The 16,598-nt window shown below is 40.2% G+C and overlaps 1 protein-coding gene across 2 annotated transcripts in view; it reads left to right on the top strand.

Annotated features, from left to right (window-relative positions):
• Positions 1–72: 72 nt before the first annotated feature.
• The window catches only part of LIN52 (lin-52 DREAM MuvB core complex component), a 35,324-nt gene continuing 18,798 nt past the window's right edge, over positions 73–16,598 (top strand). The window contains exons 1-5 of one of the 2 annotated variants that reach the window (XM_053379706.1): positions 73–217; positions 728–802; positions 1,760–1,797; positions 3,298–3,364; positions 4,369–4,452. In XM_053379706.1, coding sequence (XP_053235681.1) covers positions 199–217; positions 728–802; positions 1,760–1,797; positions 3,298–3,364; positions 4,369–4,452 — 283 coding nt within the window. In that variant the 5' untranslated portion in view covers positions 73–198. The remainder of the gene's footprint in view (positions 218–727; positions 803–1,759; positions 1,798–3,297; positions 3,365–4,368; positions 4,453–16,598) is intronic. The other variant, XM_053379716.1, reaches the window with a different exon arrangement.

Genomic DNA, 16,598 nt, shown 5'->3' with positions numbered 1-16,598 from the left:
CCCCCCATCCCTGGTTTCTCTCTCTCTCTCTCTCTCTCTCTCTCTCTCTCTCTCTCTCTCTCTCTCTCTCCTAAATCACGACCTAGTGGGAGGAGTGCAGGAGGGAGGGGGCGGAGCAAGGTTGGCTCGTTCGAAAAGGAAGCGTCATATGTTTAGGTTCCCGCGTGCAGGCGGCCGGGTGTCACGTGAGGGGCCAAAATGGCGGTCTCAACGGAAGGTAAGAGCTGGTGGTGAGGAGAAGGTGAAGGTTTTCCCAGTTTTGCGAGTCTCTCTTCCACTGGCATATTAATACTATAATTTGTGTCCACTTGCTTGTCTCTCACTGGGTGGGCGGGGTATAAATAACTAATTATTATTATTAAATTATTATGAGTACGTGTGCATAGGGTGGACCGAAGCTGTCGCATGGGAACAATCCTCACTGAATACAGCGGGTAACTTTATTCCTCAGAAAACCTGCTCCAGTTAGAGCTGAAATGCTACTTAAGCGAATTCCCCAGATTTTTTCCTCAGATCTGGAAATAACTGTTAGGGTTTATATTCACATTTGATGCTCTGTTCATCCAGTCAGGCTCTAAAGAGGCATAGAACAGTGGCAGTGCGCCTCGTGTCTTGAATGCGCACGGTCCCAGTAATATCAGGCTCAGTCAGTAGATCATGAAACTGTTAATCTCAGTCATGGGTTTGAGTCCCGCAATGATTGGAAGTATTTTGGTTGTTCTTCTAGGCACAGACTTGGAAGCCTCCCTGCTGAGCTTTGAAAAGTTGGACCGGGCTTCACCGGACCTCTGGCCTGAACAATGTAAGTTGCACTCAAGTGGGAAATATGAAAAGGCATAGAGAATCTCTTTGGCGACTATGATATTGCTCTGACTTACAACCGGCTGTTAGGATGTTATTGACAGTGTCAGCTTGTTGAACATAAACCTGTCTCAGAACAGTCTTCAAAAATGCACCATAGAGTGGTACTCAATAGCCTCCCAATAGTAGCATCATTCCTGGTTACATGGACATGGTGGCAGCAAGTTGGGGCTGTGTGGGCATGTTGGCAGATCCAGTCCAGAACTCCCACTGCTTTGCATATGTAGCCCCTATCACTACTGTGTCTCACTCTCACACTGCCCCAGTTAGCAGCAACAGCACGGCTGTTGGGAGGGCAGTTGCCTGGTACTGTGCCAGTCGCTTCTGTGCACATGCACATTCATTTACATAGGCATGCTCATACACTTTTGTTTAGCCAACATAACAAATGTTTAGTTGAACTAAGACGTTTTAACTATTGTGTTTTCTATCCTTTCAGTATTTGTGTTTTCAAGGTGGTTTTAAAAATACATATTGGCTAATTGTGAGTAAGCACTTTATTATAGCCAATCCAGTTTAAGGCTGCAGTCCTATGCAGAATTAGCTGGGAGTAAGCCTTACTTACTGTGAACTTTACTTCTCAGTAGAGAGGAGTACAGGATATGTGTATAGGATTGCACTCAAGGGCTCCAGGTGTGTGTTTAGTTGATGGACCAAAGAGAAATCATGCAAATTACTACTGAGCTGCAAATGTTACAGAAGCAAATCATTAGTGTTGCATTTGCACAGTCACAGAATTCAACATGAATGTGAAGTAATACATGGTACAAATGAATAATCATTTTATGCTGAATATCTCTAGCAGTTTAACTGGTGGAGTTAGCAACAGGAATCATAAATTGCCCTTGAAGTTGTAGAGAAAGTTGTACTCCAGTAACTGTTTCTGTCTTGTCTCCAGTACCAGGTGTTGCTGAATTTGCAGCTTCTTTTAAAAGTGTAAGTAATTTCTCACTTGGATTGACAATTCAATACTAAACATATCTGCTCAGAAGTAAGCCCCAATAAATTCAGTAGGACTTAGTCTAACCATTGTTCACCTAGGCCCACCAGTTTATCACCCAGTGTTATTCCCACTGGGAATAACCAGATATATTGCCCAAGCAATAACCTGATATATTGCCCAAGCAGGCAAAGACATCCTATTTCATGCAGAAAGCCGACTAAGAACTAATTCTAGACTTGGATGTTGTAGCTAATTTGACAGAGCTGACCCATCCATTAGCCAGGGTAAACCAGCAGATTTTAGGCCTCCATTAAAGTAGAGCAAATTGGTATGTTTTTCATTTATTATAGTTTTTACACTGTTTTGTGGAGTTGTTGGCCTTCTCTGCCTGAGGCACCAAAGTGTCTTGGGCCATCTCTGCAACTTGCAAATTCTGGTTGTGTGTTTCTTCACTGGAAGCTTAGCAACCTGCCATATTCAAGGATAACTGAAATGGCCTTTTTTGAAACTCCTTTTTAAAAAAATAAATAAAAATCGATCTCTTAAACTCATGACACTTTATGTCTTTTTTTCAGCCTGCTTTTATATTTTTAGAAAAGCAAGCTTTGCATTATACATTTGTTAATATTTGCAACCATGAGAACTTTTTTTTAAAAAGGCTGGATTTTTAGGGTGTCGTAAAATAGGAATCTGACCAGTGGGTCATAAAGTGGTTGATGATAGTTATATTCTATGTAAGTGTCATGGAAATGTAAAACGTAATAATTTTCATACTTCTGAGTTAAGAATCTATTGGTGTCTGGACACTGCATGCTGAGTTTTGTTCTGTCTACTACATTAAAATTGTAGTATTTTTTTGTAGTTTATACAACATTGTGTAGCTATTTAGAACTTGACTGGTGATCTGCATTTTTTGTACTTGTATCACAAACAGGATTCTGTGTAGTCTGCATGTGCCAGTGCTGATATAATCTTACTTGAATTGTACTTCTATGCTTACAATGGGAATATTTTGCAAAAACAATATTTGCTAATATTTCTTATTTACATTTTGATCCTGTTTTTCAAAGAAAAATTAGGTTCGTTCTGCTTCCAGCAGCTAAACTCCAATGTAATTAACAATTGCTATGTAATGCAAAATGCTGTTGGGGAGTAGATTTTGATCTGGTTTTGTATTGCGGCATGATAAAAGGGTTTCTGGCTCCTTCATTCATTCTGACAGCCTCAGCAATGGTAAATGGTAAAATAAAAAATGTGTGTGGTTATTCAAAAACTCTACAATTAATACTGCAACCTTAATTCCACTTACCTGAGAGTAAGCCCCATAGAAAACACATGCTCTGTATCAAAGTAGAGTGGAATTTTATGCAATTTGGCAACTGAGCCTATTTTCTATCAGCTGGTTCCAGATATTAGAAATATTTCCCAGTTTCTGTTTATCAAAGACACAGGTAATCACAATTTTTCTATATGTGTGTATTTTTTTTTAATAGCCCATCACCAGTTCTCCTCCCAAATGGATGGCTGAATTAGAAAATGATGATATTGACATGTTAAAAGGTGAGTTCCTGTCAATGTTCAAATGACTGGAATTAACAAGCCCAGTATAGTTTGTCTTTAAAACTACACAAATAGTTAAATATTTGTTTTTTTATCTTTTTAAGATCTACTCAAGCATTCATCTGAATGTATGTGGGCAAAAGATTGTGATGCGGGGGACAGGGGTGCACACGTAAGCCCACCCCAGTGTCCCTGCACACACCTCATTCACAGCAGACCTTTGTACGCTGGGAGGGAAAGCTTGAAGGGAAGATTAAAGGCTTTGGCCAAGGGTGTGACCAGCCAATGTTCATCATGTATCTGTGATTCTGGATCCATTCATTGAACCTCAGACTTGGAGAACATCATGCAAGATGTGTTTTTCAAGGACTTGGAGAACATCATGCAAGATATTCTCCAAGACATTGAAATACACAGGAGTATTAAACCACTAGTGAATTTCTGTATGTAATACTGGTTTCCAGAATAGTAGTTGATGTTGATGTTGATGATGATGATGATACAACATTCTGGGAGTGATAAAACCCTTCTTTGAAATATATGTTTCAATTTTTCTATATAACCATTTTAAATTTTATCGTTAATTATTACTACAGTATTATTAAATTTGTTACACATACTTCACCAGCAGGTTGCAGGGCATTTTTAATTTTTCTTCAATAAGCTTCTTATATAGATGCTTCAGATCAGGCTAGATGTAGGACTGGATGTTGGATTTGTATATCTATAACAATTTTTTGTCTACATAGTCTTTAAACCAGCTCCAGTCATGCAAGCTAAGCTTAAGGATGTGGCGAGAGCAGTTTGTAGCCATTTAAACGGACTACAGCAACACTATGTGAAAAAGAAAGAGAAGAGCTGTAACCTTAGACATATTTGGACAATGGTGTGCCAAATACATTTTGTATAATAGAATAGTGACAATACTAAAGAAACAACATGAAGAGTCTTTGCTAGGAATTTATTTCATGGCACATCTTAAGCCACACTTCTTCTTTTTTAAGAGTTGGGGAGTCTTACCACAGCTAATCTAATGGAGAAAGTGAGAGGTCTGCAGAATCTAGCATACCAACTGGGACTAGACGAATGTAAGTAGATAGTTGCTAAAATGTATTCTGTTGAAAAACTGTAGGTCTGTTGCTTAATTTTTTTAAAGAGCCATAGGAAAACTTTACATATTCAGTAAGAACATATTCAATATTTCACTTGTGAGAAATAATACGATAGCCAGTGATTCATGATATTGCACTGTTGGTCTCCTGAAAAATTAACAGTTTGGCGTGGCTGCATCAGTAGTAGAATATCTCTACAAGCAGTTGCTGGGTTCCTACAACGATTGTGTGTCTCAATGATTTAGGTGGGATTTTTTTCCTGTTTCTTCTGTGAACCTCTCTGATGTTTTGTAATAGTAACCCCATAAGATAACTGAAGTATGAATTCTGAGTACTTCGGAACACTTATTACTTGAAGATGAAATTACTCTATTAGGATTAAGTACTGTCTTATGATATGCAAGATAAATAAATAATTATTTGAATCAGTTTATGAGAGTCACAACAAAAGCTATCTTTCAGTATCCTCTAGGTGGCAGCAAAATGCTACCTAGAGATAATTGGTTCTCCGTGATGTTTTTGTAGCTTTTTAGATTTTTTGTGGAAAGTTTGGTAGAGAAATTTCTATTGACATTTTTTTTTTCTTCGTTAGCAGTTTGCAGGTTTAGGCGTTATAATTCTCATGGTCAGTCTTTGCTCTCTCTTGAAATTAGATTTGATATTTTGCTGAGGGGACAATTTATTTAGGTAATTCTAGAGTTCAATTGGTTTTTAAGCTATAAATTTATAGTTCCATGTACTAATATTTCTCATTATAAAACTGTTGCCTTTCTTTGCTGCTCTCTGACATTTAGAATGTTCCTGCTTATTGTATATGACCACCGAAAGCAAGCCATAAGAAAATTACCGTAGTAATTCAGTTTGTAACTTACTATGGTACTATCCTGTTCATTAGGATCCTCTGTACAATTAGGTAGTGGCACAATCAAATCTTAGTTTAATAAGCAGAGATATGCACAAGCTTTAGACACCTACCTCCAACTGCTTAGTTCCTCCCTTTGCCCAAGCCAGAGAGCAGATTAAACCGTGATTTCTTGTTAACATCTGATTCAGGTAGCTGTAGAAAGACAGGACAGGACAGAAATTTTAAGTTATGGCTTCCATATCCTGGCTTGTTCAGCAGCCATTAACCATAGTTTCCTGGTTTATATGTAATATGAACTCACAGTTAAATGCATCTTCCTGGTTTGTTCATTCGTGCAAAGGATTAAGCAGAGTGATTGCATTCAGGTGCCTGAAGCTCATGAATAGTTTAATAAGATGAGATGAGATTTGATTATTCAAATGTTACCATTAAATAACTTGTTTGGAGGATCTTAACTCTTTACATAGCATTTATATACCACCTTTCAATAAAGTTCTCCCGCTGGCTTACAAAATAAAAACACTAAAAATCCTAAAACAAATAGCAATAGCAGAGAGAAGACAATTCATCTCCTACAACTTGGTAGCAAGAGAAGGGGATAAACAGGCCTCATGAGAGAGGACATTCTGTAGTACGGAAGCCATCACAAAAAGGCTTCTTGGGTATGTCAACCTGATACGCATCAAGGATGCTGGCCAGCTAGCTGTCCACAGGCAAAATCCAGCCCCCCAAGCACTTTTGCTGGGTCTCTGGTAGTTCTGTCAGATTATACTTGAGGTATGCTAAAAAGTAAAAATTTAGAGAAGCTCTGTTCTGCAAAGGCAGATATCTGTCGGTAACAGTCTATACCAGGGTAGGCAACATAAGGCCCGTGGGCCAGATGCGGCCCAATCGCCTTCTAAATCCGGCCCGCGGACGGTCCTGGAATCAGCGTGTTTTTACATGAGTAGAATGTGTCCTTTTATTTAAAATGCATCTCTGGGTTATTTGCGGGGCCTGCCTGGTGTTTTTGCATGAGTAGAATGTGTGCTTTTATTTAAAATGCATCTCTGGGTTATTTGTGGGGCATAGGAATTCGTTCATTTTTTTCTTCAAAATATAGTCCAGCCCACCACATGGTCTGAGGGATGGTGGACCAGCCCATGGCTGAAAAAGGTTGCTGACCCCTAGTCTATGCACTGAAAAATTGCTCATAAAAAATGGTTACAACGCACATGCAATGTTAGTTCTACCTCTATATAAGCATGGTTCAAATGCAGTGTTGGCCTTGTATAGGCCTGGGGCATACCTATACTAAGATGGTGCCAAAACTCCAAGGGCATCTGGCTGGCTAAAGCTGTTCTACATTGATAGCACCAATGTTGCAACAAGCTCAGCACTGTCAAGATTGTTGGTGGCTTTTCTGATGGTATGGGACCAGGCCACCGAATATTAGTCTCTAGTCCATCAGCAGACTGTGATCAATATTCTGCCTCCCTTCTCTCTCCTCATTCCCCACTTCCCACTCTGGTCATGCTATTGTGGGGTTTCACCTGTCATAAGGTGGTCACTTTGTGTAGCAAGGTATGGGTCTATCCCCCAGACAACTATCTGGAACAGAGTGAGTGCAAGAGTCTGAGCATTCCTGGATTAGGTCCTAGACTACTCCAGTACATGAGCTGGAGTAAATTCCATTGCTGGGTCTTATTGAGAGGTATGTAATGCTTGATTGAGATGGCTGTCAACCAACTGATAGCTTTCATACAGCCATACAGTTTTAGGTGAGCCATAATAACAGATCAGATACCTTTTTTTAGATCAGGGATAGCCAGTTGCAATCTACAGGCAGCATCAGGAATGCAGCCAGTTGTCTAGTCCCTGCTAGGCTCACTGTGTTGAGAAAATAATCTGAGGGTGAAGACAAAGCTGAGACTTCTCCATGATCATATTTAGGGCAGGGCGGGGAGTGAATGGCTAAAATCAGTTGTTCCAGAAAGCAGTAGAGTGTGACTAGAAGAATCTTGTGTCTACATTGCTTTAAAAAACAACCTGCTAGGATCATATGTAGAACTTTCTTATACCCTCCCATCAGATGTATGGATAAATGTAGCATGGTCTTAGGTTCTGAAATTTTCTAGTGTTGCCCTCCATGTTCATCTTGCTGAACATGCCATAATGTAGCATTGGGGACTCTCCAGGGTTTCATGCAGGAGACATTCTCCCAATGTGGAGATGTCAAGGACTGAATCTGGGACTTGCCGTGGAGGCTTAGCCCTTCCCCTCTGCAACAATAGGTATAAAAGCCTCTGGTTTGGGGTGCAGGCACTCTGTACAATCTCAGAGGCACCACCATTCCATCGTGTGGTCCAAGGATGAGCTCAGCAGCAGTAGGGAACATAGCAAGGTGCTGAGACATCTCATTCGTCCATCAAAGACAGAATTGTCTAGCCTACATTGACCGAGAGCGACTCTCCATAGGTTTCTCCCAGTCCTACTTGAAGATGCTGGAGATTGACCCTGGGTTGCTTCTTCTGCTTGCCACAGCTTGCTATTGTGCTTGGCATATTTCATTTTACAGCACTCAAAAGCTGCCCACCAGATCACGGGGCAGCCCTGCTAGAGCTTCCATGCTGTGCAAATACCAATGGATGGCAGAGAAGCCAGGCACATGTGAGCTACCTAGGCTCACAATCACTTCTGTCTGGAAGGAAAGACCAGCCTTTCCGTAAGCCATGGCTGAAGAGGCTCCTGCTGACTGGAAGATTCCTGCAGATCCTGAGATCCATGGAGGAATCTGTCCCGCATGATTTTAATGCATCCAGGCTGCTGTTTCTGTATAATACAGTTGGTTTATATTTTGTATTGATCTCTTGTTTTATGATGCTTTTTAAAAATGTTGCGCCTTGGGATAACTCTGCAGCCCCCAGGTTAGCAACCACTGATCTGGACTAGTAGTTTATACAACATTGTGTAGCTATTTAGAACTTGACTGGTGATCTGCATTTTTTTGTACACTGGTACCTCGGGTTAAGAACTTAAGTCGTTCTGGAGGTCTTTCTGGGTTAGCAGAATCTGTAACCTGAAGCACCTGTAACCCGAGGTACCACTGTATTGCTATTTGTGTACTACAGCATAAAATGCAACCAAACCTCAAGTTTAAATAATAGAACAGTTGTGATATGCATAGCAATGGTTCAGAAAGAGCTGGTTTTACCTCGGAGAATTGGCTTTATTAAATACAAAGCTACCATCTGTTCTTAAATGTAGTCAGAATAACTTTAGCTAAAATAATTTGCAGCAATGATTAGACAACCATGTAAAATTTTACTTTAAAATATTTTATGATTGTCCTACACTTAATGAATTCATCTGATATTAATTTTGTATTCCCTGATATGCACAAAGTATCATAAACCACATCAAAATTCAGAGTTGTTGGTTTTTGTTTTTGTCTTGCTACAATGTTTTGCTACCATGGTCATGTAACTGCATAAACTGTAGAACTTGCTGTTTGATACCTAGTCTCCAAGGAAAATAACAAGTTGGCATTTAGACATTAGTTTGAAAGTGGGAGTGCTTTATGATGAACAGAGGGCTTGGAAGATCTCCTGTAACTTGATAAGCGTGTTTATGTAGGCTTTTGTGTATGGAAGGTGTGGCTTGCTAGTATGCCATGAAAGAGAATTCTAGAAGCCCACATGGGGTTGCCCTGACTTAAGTTAGTTGAACATGGGGCCCATTGAAATCCGTGAAACAAATTAGTCACGATTTGACTTGCATTCCATTTATTTAAACTAATTTAGTGTGGATCCAACCCCTGTACAGTACTTATTTTGTGTTGTGTTATTGCCAAGTTGCTGGCTTCTTTTGGAATGAACATGGATGTTCTGCAGGTTCTATGGTTTGCTTCTTGTGTTTCATCTGGTACTCAGATAAGATATATTGACTCCAAAATGTGTATGTAATGTGGCAAATAATATAAACTTCAGGTTTTTCCTTTAAAGTCTCTGGTAGCAGGCCGCGGCTTCATTGGCTTGGAGGCATGAAAACATATGCATCGGTCTCTTGCCTACACATTTCAAGAGAAATTTCCATGTATGTATACATGGGATCAGAGCACAGAGAGATGCTAGAAGACGGTAGTCCTACTTTCCACACATAGTTGTGGGAATCTAGAAATAATTTAGTAGTAATAAGAAATAAGAAGCTGCTACTGGATCAAGTTGTTGCTGGTAGGAAGCCTACAAAAGCAGGACCTGAGTACAGCAGCACTTTCCCGGCCTGTAGTTGCTAGCTGGGAACAGCTTTTGCAAGGAAATAGACTGCACTGCAGGCCAGGCATGTCCAGAGTCTGTTTTGGGGGCTGAAAGTCCATTTCAGGGGCCCAATCTAAACTGAAGGTCGATTTAATTCGTCCCCTGTGGTAGTATATGTCCTAGGGAAAAATCCTAAAAAAAAGCTCAACAACTTTGGTCGGCCCTCACGCATGTTCACTTCATCAAATCTGGCCCTCTTTGAAAAAAGTTTGGGCACCCTGCTGTAGGCATCTGAGAAACTAGTCAGCTATGGAGAGTACTTAGGTTTCTAGCACTCCTGGAGGCATGTTAGACCTCACAGGCACTCACCCCAGTGCTCAGCCTGGGATATCTATTTTTTCCCCCATACTTCATTCTTTTTGATCATTCTAGGTCTCTTTTGACACACACCGGTGTGCTGTTCACATGCAGAGGAACAAGACATTCACCTTTGTTTTTGCTGCTCATCACGCAGCTTGGCTTGTTTGCTCACTGTTTTGTTTTTTGTTTTTTATGTGTGAGTATTTCAGTTTCTAAAAAGAGCTACCCAAATACTAATTTAAAATTAGGATGCACACAAGACCCTTGAATGGGCTAATTTTGACATGTAATATTCTTAACTATCTGCAGTCCACAGATCATGACCTCAACTTTTTATCATCGCTATTGGATTGTATGCCAGTTTTGGAAGTGAAGGAGCTATGGGAAGTTTTAATTGTACCTGTGTGATTTATCCCCAGTCAGCTCTTTAATTTCTTCTGGCTGTCTGAGGTTTCCGACATGCTGTAAATTTCACCAACTTTTTCATTATCTGCAATTTCTTTATGACTTGTGAATCGGAGTGGAGAGAGAGTGTGGATTTACAGCGGATATAAACATGTCCATAAAGTCTGTATCTGTGTCAGTAATTGTACTGCTGTCAGTGACTGTCCTGTTTTACAGGCCTCTCTTGGGGAAGGAACACACTTTGCTACTAGTGGCAGTGTAGTGTTCATCCTTCGCTTTGCATTAACTCACCAAGAGATTAGGTTGTAATAATTGGGATGGAAATTGAGCTTAGATATTGGTCACTCACCTTCTCTCTCTCTTTCTCTCTTTCTCTCTCTCTCTCTCTCTCTCTCTCTCTCTTTTTTTCTTCTTGCTCTTAGCTAATGAATAAGTGAGTGAATTATCCAGTATTTGTTTGGAAGGAAAGGGAACTGGACAGATAGCTGCTTCATGCTAAAATGTGGTGCAGTCGACTAACAATATTATAAATGATAGTGCTGTGCATATGTACAGATTAGTTGCATGTACCATAATAAACACTGTCTTTACCTGCCTCACCAGCGTTTCTAGATTAACTATTCTTTTGAGGCAGTTAATTACATCCTAATAATCTCCAGCTGTTGATGACGTTTTGTTGCCCATAGGAAGAGGTGTGGGGGCAAAGAGAGAGTATTCTTTTAAATGTCAATAAATGTGCCAGGTATTTCTTGTTTACTCTCTTTACTTCAAGTAAAGTAGTTTGATAAGCTGTAGATTTTTTTTGACAAAGGCATTTTTGTGTGGCTTGTCTTTTAGTATATGGACTATTAGGTGTTTGCTATAGCAAAATGCATTTCAGACACTGAAAGATTATTCATGATGTCTTTGTGGAATGTCTCATTCACTTGTCAAATACCCAGAATGTGAGCCAGTTCCAGCACTTCTGATATATATGCCTGCCAAACAGATTCAGACCCTGGAGAATGAAAACTTAAAATAAAGCCTTTTCGGGAAGTGTTTGGGTACAAAGGACTGTTCGATAGCTCACTTCCTTTTGTTCGTGTCAGTGGATGCTAACTTTAAAGCCCATGTCACTTGTGTGGCATCTTCTGGAATTACAAGGGCATGGTTCCCCATTTATAGTGAGTGCAGTTATATTTAAATAGCTACTAAAATCTGATATGTGCATTCACTTGACCTTAAATATATATATAAGCACACTTCATTTGAGTCTTGCAAACCCAACTTTATACAAATTCATGGGAAGTTTCTAGTTCTTGAGTGTCACTCTGTCTAGATTTGCACACATTGAAATGCTGTTTATCTTGTATTTTTATGTTGTCAACCACCTTGAGATCTACAGAGGAAGGGTGGCATATAAATTTAATAATAATAATAATAATAATAATAAGCCATGATCCAAACTACTTGGTTTGCCACTATGGGCAGGATAGAAAACAAACACCTGGTAAATTGTAACAGTTGGCTGTTGTGTGCATGTCTCTCTAGGCTTGTTCACACATTTCACTGAACAAGGGTACCAATTATCTCTACACATGTTCTGTACAGCTAAACTATTGTGTACACAGACTGTGCTCTGCTGCATTATTTAAAAAACTATTTGTGTACACAGATTGTACACTCATTGAATGCAACGTGTGAACACGCTCAAATATTTTGTACTGTTTTATTTAATGAAGTTATTGGTACATATACACCAGACTGTTTCTAAAGAGTTAGAAATTGAGAATATGGAGTCCGTGTCTGAAAGCTTGGCTTTTTAAAAGAAATAAAATAAAATGGTTTTTTAGTTTTCAAAAGTTTACATACTTCACCATCAACAATATGTTTAATTCAGGCCTGGCTTCTTTTGACCATGATAGGACTACAGTCAAACCTCGGTTTTCGAACGTTTCGGAAGTTGAACGGACTTCCGGAATGCATTACGTTCGAAAACCGAGGTTCCACTCTACAACTTTTCCACACTGGAAAAACTTCTATCTTGAACTAGAAATCAGCTATCGCCCTTTGTCACACTTGCTTCTTTATATCATACTGCAGGGTATATATACATAAATAAACTTGCAACTAAATTTTTACATTATAATTTTCAAAAGTAGAAGACTTTTATTTTACTAAGTTGTGATTATAAGCTTATAAGATAAGACAGCTTGTAATTAGAAGGTGAGACAGCTGGTGTTGTCCAATTCTTTGCCCACTGGACTTGGGTCTGGGATAGACCTGCCTCTATCATGGACTTGCAATATGCCTTGTGTAAGTTGTGTTCCTTACTTCAGTTTCCCATCTGTAGAACATGTGTAATACTTGACAAGGCAAACAGGAAATTTGCAAATAAGTAGCAATATAATATGTAACCTGCCTTTTTCAAATCCCTGCCTACATTTTTATTTCCTACTTTAGTTTTTTATGGCAAAAAGCAAATAATCTTGAAGCATTGGGTGCCAACCAAGGCAGACAACCAGTTCAGCTCCAAATGCCAATGTAGTATTCTTTAGCATAATACTAATTTTCTTAGAAGATTTGAATGTGTCCAGAATGTCAGAATAATCATTCTGAACACAAAACTTGCTGGACCCCGATGCATTGCAGTCACAACTGCAGTTATTTAAACAATCATGTAGCAAGGGGCTTTTTTCAGCTGGAACTTACAGGAGCTCAGTTCCGGCACCTTTCAGATGGGCGCCATTGCCATTCTAAGAGAACAAGAACGAAGTTCATGGTGAGCTCTGGCACCTATTTTCTAGAAAAAATAGCACTGCATGTAGCTCTGTTTTAATATATCTTCCCTTCTGCCCCCTCCTAGTTTCCTGGGAAAAACTTAGGACAACCTCATTTGATTAAGTAAGCTATACAAAGTATGTGGAAATACTTGATTCCTAATGGCTTCCCATGTGATGTTCAGCTGTGGCATATAACACTTAGCAGATGATTAACTGGGATGCACATGGATATATGTTTTGTAAAGTAATCCTACAGCACAACCCTGTCCTTGTTTACTCAGAAGTAGGTCCGACCCTCATTTTCTCTTAGCAAATTCAGCAATCTTACTAGCTGAGATTTCTATGGTTTGTTTAGAGAAGAACCTGTTGTTGTTTTCTCAGCTTCCCGGAAACAGTTCCTCCTCTTCTGAATACAAGGCCTTTACAGAGATCATTCCTTTTTTGCATTCCTAGTCACCGCAGCCTTGCAGGGCCTGTATATATCGAATGTAATATAGCTGGGCCAGAGCTCTGTGACAAGATCTAAGTGCCTCATTAACTCCTGTACGCTAGAACAAGATAAAAATGTCATCAAGCCCCTATCAGATGCCTGATATAACCTCTAGCAAGCTGGAGTGCCATTAGTTTAAATTCTCAATCAAATGCCTTCCTTGAGCTTAAGGAGCAATGATTAAACGTGGAGTGTCCCCTGAGGACTCTACAGCTGTCGCGGCTTGGGGTGGGTCCCCTCTCTTACCAACCGGAGAGTCTTGAGCCAGAGGTCCCAGTGGGGCGGGCCCTCTTCAGACCTGCACGTGCCTGCCCCAGCTGTTCTCCTTTGCCTAATGAATTGCTTTACAGGGAGAAGCTGGGTATTGTCATCACAAGCTGCCTTCCCTGGGGGCTTGAGCCAGCCTCGGTAATGACTAATGTTAGTGATAGTAATTGAAGTGTGATAGCTCTCTGGGGACTCTGCACCATGTTTGATGCTAGCAAGCACTTGTGGCTGGTGCAGGCCTGTGAACGGCTCAAAAGTGATTTTTAATTGCTCTGCTCCCGTAACTACACTTAAAAGTGGACTTAAAATGTTTCTCATTTTCATGGTAATCTGATGGATCTATATTTTTTAGAGTGAGTGGTACTGTGAAAGGTTTGCAGGACTCTACTGTCCTTGTAGTCCTATTTTATTTATTTGTTTGTTTGTTTGTTTACTTGCTTACTTACTGTGGTACCTCAGGTTAAGTACTTAATTCGTTCCGGAGGTCCGTTCTTAACCTGAAACTGTTCTTAACCTGAAGCACCACTTTAGCTAATGGAGCCTGCTGCTGCTGCCGCGCTGCTGGAGCACAATTTCTGTTCTTATCCTGAAGCAACGTTTTTAACCTGTAGCACTATTTCTGGGTTAGCGGAGTCTTTAACCTGAAGCGTATGTAACCTGAAACCTATGTAACCCGAGGTACCACTGTATTTATTAAAATTTGTATGCTGCCCTATACCTGTAGATCTCAGGGCAGTTCACAACATAAAATCACAATATGAAAAACAGAAATATACATAATAAAAACAAAGACAACCCAATAACCCTCCCTTTCCAAAAAAAGTTTTCAGTTAGTGATAATTGCAGTAGTCCTCGGCACCCCTGTTGCTTGTCCTCATCTGTCTGTCAAGTTGCAGTGTGTGGAGCATACAGTAACATATGGATCCTTCTCTTTTCTAAGTTCAGCTGAACTCTAGAGGAAAGAAGGGTCACGCGCAGGGATGCAGTTAGTTTGTTCATTGGCATCAGCATATGGGGGTAGGCCGGATCCTTACCACCCACAATAGGCAAAGTTTGACCAGCAGCTGGTGTCAAAGATGTCAGGTGACATGTTTTTGCCCATGTGATGATCAGCTGATGGTTGCGGCTTGCAACCTTTCCTTCACCCAGGCACATCTTATCTGCCCCACAACTGACAATAATATATAACATTAGATATGAGGAAGGTGCATGTGGCTTAGCCAAAATGGCCTTGCGGGCCTTTTACTGGCTTTATCTGGTTCACTAGCTATAGCCATTGCTGGACAGAGGTAGCCTGACCACTGTAGTCCATGTGTTGGTAAGTTGAAGGCTGGATTACTGCACCATGCTCGTTGTGGGGCTACCCTTGGTCCTGGTTCAGAAACTAAAGCTAGTGCACAATGTGGCTGTCCGGCTGCTGCTAGAGGCCTCTGGCTGGCAGCATGTGACGCTAATATCTGGCTACCCGTCTACTACTCAGCCAGGTTCCAGGTTCTTGTATTAATTTACAAAGCCCTGAACAGCTTAGGTGCAGAGTTCTTTAAGGACCGCCTAAACTTATATCTCTGCTCAGTCACTAAGATCATCTGTAGGGTCCTCAATGGTTCTCTCCTGAGTTGGCAAGGTCTTTGACATCAATACAAAATAGAGCCTTGAGTGTCATCAGCCCAGTCCTGTGGTATGTTGAAGTCTGTTTAAAATTTCTGCCATTTTATACTATTTTTCAGAATTTTGTATTCTTTTCTAAGCAGTAGTGCAGTCTCCACAGGATCAGTGTTACTTGAAAGTTTGGCTTGTGATATCCTTTTCTAGAAAACCTCTGCTTCAATGCAGACAGTTCAGAAACAGTTCTTTCCTCCTGTCCCATTCCTGCAGCCCTGCATTGCATTGCACAGGGTTGGACTAGAATTTAATGAATGTTTGTGGCTGTGGCAAAGCTTGCTTACAGATCTTGGTCCACTTCATATGTAGCTTCCTACGGATATTTCTGCCTGTAGGAAGAATGTTCATATGTTGATACATCATTACAAAGAATATTGAATATAGTCAGCTTTAAAGATACAAATGTTTTGCACTTACATATTTCTCTGAAACAGCCTTGTTCAGCAGATTTGTGCCGTATCTATTTAATGAGAGAGAGCTCTTGGTTCCTTGGAACTTCTGTGCAAAGGCGAATGGCGAACATTATAGCTACAAAGTGTGAATTCTTAGCTGAAGTACTGACAGTGTGAGCTCTAAAAAAAGAAGTAGGAATGTCTCATTTTTGACGTCACAGCAATCAAGTTCCAAATTAATTACTAAGAGACACTATAGAGAAGAAATTTTCAATCTTTTCTGCTAATTTTCTCATGCTGCTCCTAGTAATAATCTTTCATTGTATATGCATTATAGATATGCTTGGATTTGTTAATTGTAATATAAAATTAATGAGCACACTCAAATAGCAATTAGTTACATGCATTCTTCAGGAGGCTCATGGCATTTTGTTCTGCCTAGTGTACCTGATACCTGCATCAGCAATCTTGACTACATTTATCAAGGTTTACTTGTGGGGTGGCAGCGATAATGAAGGGAGTGCATTCTATTGCTCCAGCATGTCAACCAGAATAAACCCCTCCTTCTTTCCTTATATGACCTGCACACTGTTAACAGCTACTTTCCTATGGTTGCCAAGTTTCCTTAGCAAGGTCTCTAAAGCCCAGGTCTCATCTGGGCTTGTGCTGTTCTTCATTAATATA

This window comes from Podarcis raffonei, chromosome 1 (genome assembly GCF_027172205.1).
Source record: "Podarcis raffonei isolate rPodRaf1 chromosome 1, rPodRaf1.pri, whole genome shotgun sequence".
Classification (NCBI taxonomy): domain Eukaryota; kingdom Metazoa; phylum Chordata; class Lepidosauria; order Squamata; family Lacertidae; genus Podarcis; species Podarcis raffonei.
The sequence above is the reverse complement of the archived record's forward strand: the minus strand, read 5'-3'. Positions and strand labels throughout refer to the sequence as shown.